This window comes from Dicentrarchus labrax, unplaced genomic scaffold (genome assembly GCF_905237075.1).
Source record: "Dicentrarchus labrax unplaced genomic scaffold, dlabrax2021, whole genome shotgun sequence".
NCBI lineage: Eukaryota > Metazoa > Chordata > Actinopteri > Moronidae > Dicentrarchus > Dicentrarchus labrax.
In genome coordinates this window covers 11,019,331-11,031,202 of record NW_026136715.1, presented here as the reverse complement: position 1 = coordinate 11,031,202, position 11,872 = coordinate 11,019,331, and the positions used below count along the sequence as shown (strand labels likewise).

General features: G+C 41.1%; 2 protein-coding genes across 3 annotated transcripts; one reads left to right on the top strand and one right to left on the bottom strand.

Annotated features, from left to right (window-relative positions):
• The first annotated feature begins 137 nt into the window (after nucleotides 1–137).
• On the top strand, nucleotides 138–2,163 carry mrps25 (mitochondrial ribosomal protein S25). The gene is made up of 4 exons (XM_051424273.1): nucleotides 138–371; nucleotides 996–1,102; nucleotides 1,202–1,289; nucleotides 1,640–2,163. Exons 1-4 carry the CDS (start codon nucleotides 238–240, stop codon nucleotides 1,827–1,829), a joined length of 519 nt encoding a protein of 172 aa, XP_051280233.1. The 5' UTR covers nucleotides 138–237; the 3' UTR covers nucleotides 1,830–2,163.
• A 117-nt stretch (nucleotides 2,164–2,280) lies between these two features.
• LOC127376886 (rabenosyn-5) lies at nucleotides 2,281–10,742 on the bottom strand. Of its 2 annotated transcripts, XM_051424262.1 has the most exons (12): nucleotides 10,670–10,736; nucleotides 9,493–9,778; nucleotides 8,765–8,899; nucleotides 8,473–8,573; nucleotides 8,321–8,366; nucleotides 8,047–8,208; nucleotides 7,673–7,935; nucleotides 7,412–7,482; nucleotides 7,228–7,314; nucleotides 7,041–7,143; nucleotides 6,044–6,148; nucleotides 2,281–5,958 (listed from the first exon to the last, which is right to left on the bottom strand). In XM_051424262.1, the coding sequence occupies exons 2-12, from the start codon at nucleotides 9,650–9,652 to the stop codon at nucleotides 4,849–4,851; spliced, it is 2,343 nt and encodes a 780-aa protein (XP_051280222.1). In that variant the 5' UTR covers nucleotides 9,653–9,778; nucleotides 10,670–10,736; the 3' UTR covers nucleotides 2,281–4,848. The 2 variants fall into 2 exon arrangements, with proteins under 2 accessions (XP_051280222.1, XP_051280221.1); XM_051424261.1 differs by having other exon boundaries at nucleotides 7,673–8,208; nucleotides 10,670–10,742.
• Nucleotides 10,743–11,872: the final 1,130 nt, after the last annotated feature.

The window sequence follows — 11,872 nt, the reverse complement described above, 5'->3', positions numbered from 1 at the left end:
TGGACATTACCGCCGAAGTAAAGTGGGATTTCTCATATTAATAAAGATTTGGAAACATGGAAACAACATCACACCAGCTTTTTCCTCATTAACAACAAACTGGTTGCTCGGGTGACGGTGACAACGTCTTCCGACGTCATCAACAGGCGACTCTCGTGTGCTTGTGCGACTCCAGTTGCAGACTCCCTCTCCCATGTCATTTTGTACATTTAAAAAAAAAAAAAAAAGGACTTTAAAATGCCCATGAAAGGAAGATTTCCGATCAGGAGGACTCTGGAATACCTCCAGAAGGGTGACATCATCTTTAAGAACAGAGTGAAGATCATGACGGTCAATTACAACACGCACGGAGAGCTCAGCGACGGAGCAAGGTCAGCTAACAGCTAACAGCTAACAGCGGTACAGCTGGTTCAGTGGCTCCACCGCTTTAACTGAGATCATTTAACAGGTGGCGGGTGAACGGGGTTTGTCTAAAGACCCTAATATTATTCGTTTTACTATTATAGAAGACAAGAGGCAGAAAAGTTTCAGGTTACAGAAGCTGGAATTAGTTTTTGTGGCCAGTTAATCGATAATTGATTTTGATTTTTACCCCAGATGAACTATTCTGTGTATCTGTTAGCTACCTCTGATTTCATCCAAAAATAACACTTAAAAAGTTCAAATGGACCTTCAAATACATCCATCTAAAACCACTAACGAAAGGTAGCAGCAGTGTCCATGCCAATAGTTATTACACGAGATAATGAATAATACAGAATAATTACTGTTCAAAGATCAAAGAATGTGGACAATGTTATGGTTTAGATCAAATAACTCACTTACTAATGTAATGCAACCTTAAGGCCGTTGCTATGACAACTAATAATCAGAAAATAGTAGGGTAAATTAAAGACTGCATGGTATTGTCCATTCAGAACCAGGAAGAATTTATGAACTGCTGGAATTCAGACAAGTTGTTGTTAAATTGTGTCTTTCTCCTTTTTGTTTTGCAGAAAGTTTGTGTTCTTCAATATTCCTCAGATTCAGTACAAAAACCCGTGGGTCCAGATAATGATGTTCAAAAATATGACCCCATCACCGTTCTTGAAGTTCTACCTGGGTGTGTAGCTTTGCACTGTTGTTTGACCTGTATTATTATTATTATTATTATTATTATTATATACCATATCAAGCTCAATTGCCTCTGTCTCTTTTACAGACGATGGGGAGCAAGTCCTGGTGGATGTGGAAGGGAAGGACTACAAACAAATTTCAAAACATGTGAATACGATTTTGGGCAAATCACAGTAAGATATCTTTACTGTAATTAACACTGAGCATGCGTGTGTCCACAGCACAGTAGGCCTTTTTTTCCACAGCAGACATTTTTATTTGTCAGAGAAATAAAAGCATTTGTGTGTTAGTCATAACATTAACTCTGTTCTATTCAAGTGTCCCTGTAAAGTATTATAGTGTGATGGTGAGCCAGCACGCACAATGCAGGAGCAGCCAAATGGAATTCAGCCATCATTAGTTTTATTATTTACAACTGTACTTTTCCTAATGTTGCATGTCAAAATTTCTTCTGTGAAAAAGGCCCATTATGATCTAATCTAATCTATAAATGTGTTTATTTTACTCCCTCCCTTGTTTACAGAGAAGTGTTACAAGCTGAGGCTGAAGCCAAGATGCAGGCCTCCAACCCCGCCAACTTTGGGCCAAAAAAATACTGTTTGAGGGAGTGTATCTGCGAGGTGGAGGGCCAGGTGCCGTGTCCTGGCACCACGCCGCTTCCCCAGGAGATGACGGGCAAATACCGTGCCAAGATGGCAGCTTTACAGGAATGAGGAGAGCGGACTTTTGTAGATTCAATGGACAATATTGAGGCACCGTGATGTTATGTTTGATTTTGTACGATTACATAAAAAGGATATTTCTGTTGTGAATATGTGTAACTAAATGGGTTCAACTGCGCTGTGTGCATTGTGAGGTCGTCACAGGCTGACTTTCCAGTCCACCATAAACAGAAGAATGACATTGTGGGCAGTTAATACTTGGTCTTGGTTTGGATAACTTGACTTCCCACCTGGTATTTGTAGATGATGTGAAAAACCCACCCATCTGGATCCAGCACAGTGTTACTCCACAATGTAAACATTCAAATAAACTAATTTGCCTGTGTGGCTGTAGTGGTCGCTCTATGTAAAATCAGGAAAATCTTAAACCTTACGGAATAAAAAACCCAATATTTTAGACACAGGGTCACCAGATTTATGACAGGAACAAGAAATACACACATTTTACAGAGACAACTTTTTTTTATTGGTGCTGAGATGGAATTTTCTAAAGTTAACAAATTGATGTCGGTGTGTCAAATGTTTAAATTTTGCAATTATTGTTTTAAATGCAAAAGTGTTGCTAAAATCAACTGCTAACACACATTAAAGAAGCTCCTCGAGTTATTCACACTATCACAAAACATTTACATTGCCACATGTTTTGCTTACAGTCTTCTGTGGATGTCACAGATAAGCAGTGTGAGATCAACAGGCTGCACACAACACTGTTTTTGTCTGAAGAGAAATAAGGACTGACTGATAGGAAAGCACTATAGCAAATCAATGTAAGGACTTAGCAGCACTGAGTGATAATACTTGCTGGCATTCATGTAGTGTTCATTTATATGCCAAAAGAATGTGTCTAAAATGTTGCTTTGACTTAAGAACTGAGTCTGAGTTTACATATATGTATTAACCTCTGTACATACTGGGATTTCAATGAAATTCTGGTGTCTTATTTGTTGACTTAAAGTTGCCTACGATATTCCTTGGCAAATAGTGTTTACTATGCTCCTGGTGAGTGCTGGGTGGATGGACTATGAATGCACTTCTTGAAACAACTGAACAGATAACATGCTTTACATAGAGATCTTGTCTGACAGCATGGAACAGTAGCAACGTGTTTTTTATCAATATGTCCAAATGTATAAAACACGAAAGCCAGAAGACAAGCTTGGCCACTAGTTTGACGTAAAGACCAGCATCAAACAGCATTTCAAAGAAACACAGACACGTGAATCATGCAACCCAAGTGCTCAGTTGGATCAGTAGTGCCACTGTAAATAAGATCCCAACCTTTAGGGGGTCACACATTATGACATGGAAAACATTTTGTTCACTTGGCTCAATGTGGCATTTAAGATGCTTTAAAAAAAAAAAAAAAGATGCAACCATGCCAAGGCCAACATCACATAGACAAGATGCACAAAACATTGATTAGTGAACTGAATTAATTTGAGCATCCAAACCATGTAAACAGAGAGAAAATGTCACTTAACGGGGGACAGGTTTACATGTTCATTTGAATTCAGTTGTACAAAAAAGGCAACTTTCACTGAAACAGAAATAAGCTGCTGTCAGAGCAAACGCTTTGATTGCAGATGTACTTGTGGTTATTAACAGCACGGTAAAAGATTAAAAGTGTTTCCTTGTGATAATGTCATCATAGTCTGCAACAAGAATAGCTTGGTTCTGTGTAATGTGCCTTTCATTTCCATTATAAATCTATGACACAAAGTGGTCAGAGACCGCGACTACAAATGGTGCAAGTCGTGTGACTGAATTAGTAATTTAAGCCTGTGATTGAGTTTTAATATATAACAATTTAATGATCAGTTTCCTTCAAGCGCTAGGCTGTTTGCCATTAAATTATCAGATGGTTATTTTGTCTGAGTGTTGTTAATGGCCCAGTTAGAACAGTAATGCATGGTCTGGTTCTTTGGAATTCAGTTCAGTGATGAGCAGCAAGAATTTCGTTTACCACAAATAAACCAAAGTTGTCCAACAAGATGCCTCTAATAGCGATGGAATTAAATAGGAACTCCACCAATTTTACACATCAACGTTTACAGGTCTTGGTACTATACTGTTGCATGAAGCCTTTTGTGGCTCCGGAGCATCCTCCTGTGATGTCACTTGAGTCAGCACCAACAGGCGCTGGAGACTACAATTTTAAAAATGAAAAATATTCTGGGTGTGTGTGGAGAACAAAGAAGTGAGCTTACCAGACCCCTGTAGCCCGCTTGTGGCTAGTGGCTGCTACTAACATAACATACCCAAATCTCTGCCATCAGATTGCATTGTGGGTGATGTAGGCGCCAGGTTTTGACCATGCTTTGAAAAGGAAGAAGAATGCATGAAATAAAAATATACAGTATTTCTGGTCCTGCTGCAAGGATTTTTATCCTTTATTAAAAAAAAAAAAAAAAAAACAGCCTTATAGGAGTGCTATGGTAAGTTGGTGTAGTACTCTTTTTAACTTATTTTGGTGGGAAAAAAGCCCTTGAAACATTATTATTATTCAACCATATATTTTAAAACGTACATAAACTGCTTCATGGCTCACATTTGTTCAACCTTAGCCATGTTTATATTTTGACTTTGTTCTGTGCCAGAGAGCCAAATCACACATCCTGACTTCCACAAGACCAAAGCCACACTCATTTCAAACAACCATCTGACTGTCCCATTAAAAAATCTTTTAAGTGGCATCCTTCTGTCTTCCATTGTTCATGTTTGCACTGATGATTTTTTTTTTTTTTTGCAGTGCTTAAAAACTGTGCGTGCTGGGAGAGGCTCCAGCCCTTTGTGACCCTGTACAGGATAAGTGGTTAAGAAAGATGTTTGGAAATTAGGGGTGTCACTCCAGACTACTGAACTCAATATTGGGATTAACCTAATCATTCTGTGGTGCTGCAGACCTCACCCAAACTAAAATCAATGGGCTCATTAGTCATGTAAAGTGAGCTAACCTTACAGGACTTGGTAAGTAGCAGGTAATCAAGGAGGGAGAGTTGAGGGAGAGGTGTCAGTGCTTCTTTTTCTTCTGCTCCTGTAGGGTGTGCTGTAACTCTCTGAGGTTCTCTGACAGGAGCTCCACCTCGTCGAGACGGCCGCTGAGTTTGGCGTCAAAAATGTAGGCCCTAATGTTGTCAATCTGCTGCAGCAGCAGTTCCTCCTCTATCATGTCCACATCGGGCAAAATCTCGTCATCATCTTCCCCCTCAAAGGGGTTGGTCGAGACTCCTGGAGAACTCCCAGAGGCCTCCAGGAAAGGGTTACCTGCGTCAGTGATGTCCTCCTCTTCAAAGGGGTTGCCAGGTGCGGCCTCAGCCGGTTTGTCCTCCCCAACCTCTTCCTCTGCATCGAAGGGGTTGTATTCTTTCTTCCCGTTGGTTACTTCTTTGTGTTCCTTCTTGATGTCCTCAAAGAAGGGGTTGGATGGATCCTCCTCAATGGGAGTAGAGTCCTCCTCATCAAAAGGGTTAAGGGAGCTGCTATTCTGTCCTTCACCACCAGGGGGGGTTACATGCCCCCCTAAGCTCCTCAGCCTGGGAGGTGACTCCTCCTGGCTTGTGAGAGCAGGGAATGCTCTTACAGACGATGGACTCCTCTCAGCTTTAGGAGTTAGCTCCTCTGCATCAGTGTCTTCCTCTTCTTCGTAGCCCCCTGCTGGACTGATATCCAGAGACCTCGCCCAGGAGATGGAGGGCAGAGTGGACCCCACAGCGGGGCCCCAATGCTCCCTCTCCTCCCTTTCCCGGGTTTCTAGACGATGGATTTCCCCCTGCTGCAAGGTCTCCTCCGCAGCGAGCTTCTGGGAAAGCACGATGGCCAGACTGGTCTGCTGCTGGTCATATTCATCCTGCAGCTGACGCAGGTTCTCTTCCAACATGGCTACCTCATCCGTCCTCTGGGCCTCCCGTGCTTGGCGAAGAAATGACTGTATGTTCTCAATCTGCTGCAGCAGTGGGTCCTCCAGCTCACTGCGTGCATTGGCAGAGTCTGCAGAAGGCAGCCAGCCACCAGCTTTGGTCATGCGTGGAGCTCTAGGGGCCTGCGACAGCTCTCCGTTAGTGCTTGGAGGTGGACGGTTTTTCTCAGACTCCTGCCTCTTCTTCAGGGCCTCTTGGGCCACCTGTTGAGCAGGGAAATATATAAAATATAAACATTTTGCAACTTGTTATGCATATGAAAAATCAAGTATAGGTACACAATCTCACCAGTCTCTCTTGTTGGAGTCTCTTCTCTTGTTCCTGTTTCCTTTTTTCTTTCAGCTCTTCATATTTCTCCTTAGTGGGTAAAGACATGAGACCTAACAGCTTCTCCTAAGGGAGGACATAGGGAAGGAAGGGATCAAAGGAGCAGAACATACGTAGCAGAACACTGCATAAATGTAATAGAGTGATGATTGGAAAGACACTATACAGCCTCATTCAGACAGGATTTAAGGGAGGAGGGGTGATTTTAATATTACCTGTCCTGGTCAGTGGTTTTCATCACGTCTAGAGAGCACGTCTGTGATTTTTACATAATTACAGTCCCAATTACTGTTTTTCAGCAAACTCTGTGGTCCTCCCATAATTTAAGCCCAGTCTGGAGAGACACTTCGCATTTTAGTTTAATCAGCTGAGCGCACAATGTGACAACTCAAGTAGAAAAGGATTTTGCTAACCTAAAAAGACCTCTTGCCAACATGAGTCGACTCAAACAAGGACAGAAAAAGTGAAAAGTAAACTTTACAAGACTAAGACATCAAATGGGCTGTTGTAGTGTTATTCTGCTTTGCGTAACTTTGTGTAGCTGAACTGATTTTATGTGTTGTGAGCAACATTGTTGCAGATCCAAGTTCCTTTTCTTACTGTAAAAGCATAATCATAGAAAGAAACATATTTGTGTGTTAAATATTCAGTTACAGCTTAATAATTACCAGTAAATAATATCAATAATTACCAGTAAATAATATCAATAATAAAAATAACAAGCCCGCAGTGGATAAGGTTCACATGGTTTTCCTGAAGTCTTTTATCCTCTGTTACAGAACCAGCCCCTGTAATTTGCTTGTGGCTAAAATGCTGACTGGAGTGACGGCATTAAATCACGAGGGAGGTGGTGAAATATTTTGTTACCTACCACCCTGCTTAATATTTATTCTGTCCGAATGGGGCTTGTTTTTTGTTTTGTTTTTTCAAGCTGAGAACTATATGAACTTGATCTCACCTGGACAAATAGTGTGGCTGTGTAGCGGATCATCCTCTGTAGCTGGAGGGCCTTCGGATGCGGTGATGGATCATCTTTTGCTCCTAGTGTTAAAATCTTCTTGCTGAGGAGAAAACACAGAATGTGTCCATTCGTAATCTTAAAAACAAAATAAAAAGAAGAAGACTTCTGTCTGACTGACATCTACCTCAGGGCGTCAATAAGTTCGTAGTATTTCTGTACTTCCAGTCTCAGTCCACCAGCAGTGTCAAGATTGTATGTGGTTTCTCCGGCGCTGTGAAAGCATACAGCCATGAAGCAACAGTCTCTCAAATAAGACCCAAAATTATTTTTCATATGTTTAGTTATAACAACATTTTTATGGGGCTTACTTAAGAGACTCAGCCATTCTGATGTATTCTGGAGCCCTTTCATCCACCTTCTCCATGCACATCCTCAGCCTCTGACAGGAAGACAAGTTTTGAGCCAATGAACAACAGGAAAGCCCAAAAGGCAAACACTGAATGACGGGAAGGATACAACAGTGTAAACTCAAGACAGGTTGAAAAAGAAAACACAGAATCGACTGCCCTATTGGTGGGAACAGAAGGAGAGACAGATTGTGAAATCTGTAGTGATCCTTTCTATTTTACCTCGTAAAGTTTCACTATATCAGGCATGTGGTCCTTCTCTTCCAGCTTCTGCTGTCTTTTCAGAAGTGTGTCCATGCAGTGGTGACAGCAGCGAATCTTCTCGTCGTCCTTTTCCTCCAACATGGAGGTAACGCTGCTCAGGCTGCTGATGCTGCCTCTCCTGGAGCCCATCCCACTCCCGCCACCTCCTGATGGGGGAGACTGGGACTGAACGGGGCTTCCAGGTACGCACAGGGCCTCTCGTGTCACGCTGATGAGCTTTTCTGTGAACAGACAAAAGGCAAAAATTTCACAGCAGTGACAAACACATGGCAAAACTTCAGCTGAATAGCTAATGATTTTCCCTAGTTTGCGAGGGTTTTGTGGATACGTACGAGCCAGAGGTAAGGGGACAAATTCCATGCACTTCCTGCACATGATGGACCCACAGAGACGACAGTGGTGGCGCCTGTTTCGGATGTTAAACTTGTTTCCACAGTCGGGACAGAACGGGACATCCGAGTCATTGACCCACGACACCACTGACTTCTCAATGGCTATAAAAGAGGATGAACATTAATTAATATTAATAATTTATAATATCAAATAAATCACATTTGCATACACTGAGAGCATTCAGACTGATAATGAAAACACACAAGGACAAACCTCTGATTTTGGCGGCATCTGAGTTGGTCCTGTCAAATGATGTCAACTGAAACGACAGTTAACACAACAGAACGTTTGAGCCCATCTTAAGTGTCAACAGCAGGATAAACATCATGGTGTGAATGAGTTGTGATTTGATATTGTAAGCACACCTTTTCCAGTCTGATAATGAGCTTGTTGACCTCAATGACATAGTGATCTATCCTGGCTGCTCGGTGTTTTTTAAAGAAGTCGAGGTGACTCCTGGTTGCTCCTACGAATCCAAAGAGAAAAAAACAAAGAGTGAGAGGTCAGCATATGGTCACTGCTTTAAGGCCTTCTCATTATCATCATTCTCATTAATAATATATCAAAAGTAATCCAAGTGATACTAAAAAGCAAACCAACAAACAAATAGTGGCGATTTACTTCCACCCAGTTTACAGTCCAGTTTTCCAGTCTCACCCAGTTCCTGAGGCTCCCACATGTAGGGGTCCACTCCACCGTAGTAGAAGGACTCATAACTGCCTGTATCCGGTCTGTCATCTCCATCCCTTTTCAACAGCTTGTCTTTGGCTTTCTTTGCCTTCTGAACCAAATCTGTGCACAAAGAAAATTAGGACACAACTACCTCCATGAGGTTATTATATACACAGGAGCTGATGTATGTATCATGTGTGTGCATAGACCACAAGAACATCCACTAATGGTACTATCATTTAAGCTCCATTATAAATCTGAACAATTATATATATATCTAAAAAAATCCCCTTGCATGGTTCTGTTTCCAACCAAGATTTCCCTATTTCATTTACTGTCCCTCTCTGAGAAGCTGCAGCAGAAAAAGTTGCCAATTCATCCTGGCAACAATGTGTCCTGATCCAACACTGCAGTGCCTGTATATCAAATTTAAATAGTACTGCTATAGTTGCTTTTTGGTGAACTAAACAGTACAGAATTATATTTGTTTCTGGCATTTGTGGCTGTGTAACAATGTTCAGTTTATATATATAATATATTTATATATATATATATTTATATTTTTTGTGCTGAATGTTGTATATATATATATGTTGTTTGTATAATATGTTGTTTGTATATCTGGAGTGTTGTAACGAAAATAATTTCCCCCTGGGATTATTAAAGTATTTCTGATTCTGATTCTGATTCTGATTCAGTTTAACGGGACTCACTTTTGAGCTGTCCCCTAACGTGGCGGTCATCCCCAGAGTGCTCCTCTTCGTAGTGGTCTTGGAGTTGGTAGAATGACTGAAGGTCCTTTAGGCACAGTGGGCAAAGAAAGCCCTCCTTCACTTCCACTGTGGCCTCAAACGGGGGTGGATAACTGGCCATGACGGCGGTCGGCTGTGTTGTTGGAGAGGAGATGCAAGGTGTGAGATTCTTGCTCCGGTCCGCATGTCACAGGGTGTGCAACCCACCCCATATTAGCTCCATCACGCCAAAGGAAAGCCTGAAAAACTGAAGAGTAGGGGAACGCAGATTAAGGCAGCATATATTTAATAAAATCCAAAAATGAAATTCTAAATACTTTCCAGATTCAAATGTGTCCTATCCTGCCCAAAAATCCAACACACATTTAAACATGTATTCATTTAAGCAACCCTAATAAAGCATAATTCACTACAATGACACGGTGACTTCTAGATGATTAAATATATAAATATATATATATATATATATAGCAATATATATGAAATATATTTTTACTTTTTTTTTACTTAAAATATAATTGGAGTGTTTAAATCTGTACAGATCTAGCTGATTGTAGTGTAATATTGCTCTCATGGGTGAAGTAACAAAGGGGCATAGCCTTTAGTTACACGAAAAGCTAACAAGCTAACTCTACTGCAGTAGTTTAATGAGTTGCACACCATCTTACACATCAATCATTTTACAGTGATTTGACACTTCGTGCATTGGCTTGATCTTACGCACATTACAATGCACCCACATTTATTTTAAACGCTTACCAGATAACGTTAGTTATGAGTTTATATACCTGACCCACCCAGCCCACGCAGGCTGTGAAAAACAAACTTAACTAAATGTATATTTGTGACTGCAAGCGAGCAGTATTTTCTTTGATGTGCTATATATGCATATTCACTACCCAGCGGCTACGGTTATTATGTTTACACATTGTATACATTTGGCTAACGTTGGTCGCCGTCACTCCGAGCAGAGGATGTAACGTTAGCTACTGAGTGCTAGCAGCAGGTCTCGCTATCTTTAGCCATTGTTTTCTCCAAGCTCGTTGTTTCAAAACAAGGGAATAAATACATAAACATAACATAAACAAATATTCGCGGACTTATCAACAACCAAGGAGGGTATATAGGGTATACTTACAAATGAATCCAACAATAACTGTGTGCTTGGATAGTCAGGCTTCCCTTTGACAGCTCGACAACACCAGCTGCAGAAGCAGCAGCAGCAGCCCTGCCTGGTCATGTGATTAGCATTCAGTTGGTACGGGAAGGGAAGAGGGACAAGCGACACGAAACACACGAGAACTGGGATTCATCACAACCATGGATCACAAGACTCTTCTTCTTTGAATGTTTGGGCAGATGGTATCCTTACCGTTGCATTACTGCCTCCTTCTGGATATGTTGTTTATTTGTTTAAATTTACTCATAAAACCCAGTTTTTGCCCTCCACACTGCCTCCACACTCCACACTCTACTTTACTTTTTGCATTGGCCTCTACATGTCCTGTTTTCTGTAATTGTGATCATCCCTTGTATTTTCTTTTGTGTAATTTCAGCATGTAAATACAAATATACTAAGTTGCTCACCTGGTAGGGCTGGCTGCATCAGCCGTGAGTTTGAATCCAACCGGTTGCTGCACGTCATCCCCTCTCTCTCCCTTTTCCAGTCTATCTTCAGCTGTACTATCCAATAAAAAAGCAAAAAGCCTAAAAATAAATGTCAAAAAATGTAGGTTGCTGTGTCAAATTCTCAGTCACCTCAATTCTGTTGCCACTACTGATTCATTTTTCTCCACACTATGCTTTCCCCCTCTGATTTTGAAAGTTTAATATAAATAGTTTTTTGCCTGAAATGTGCCAGTACTCACCAGTACTGAGTACCATTCTAATTTTTGTCCACAAGTACCCTTACCTTTTACTGAGTCTGTCATTTCTAAAACCCTGTGTACAGCAATGCTGGTGAGGTACTCCTGAATAACTGCATCTCTGTGTAAACACAACTAGCTTATTGCTAAGAAAAGCACTGAAAACCTTTTTAAAAATTATTTAAAAAAACAGCAAAATAATAATTTTTTATAATTTTTTGGGCCAATTCAGGCACTGGATCCAATCCAATCCAACTTTATTTGTTAAGCACTTTAAAAACAACCAAAGTTGACCAAAGTGCTGTACAGGAGAATAAATAAGACATCATAAATGTAAACAGTGATGGTGATGATGAAGACCACTGTGAGGAACATAGACAGTGATGGCGACAACACTGGAAAGCCACCATGGCAGACAACCGGGACGAAGTCCGGCGGCCACGAGCTCAATGTCCGGGCTGCAGACACGCTCTTTC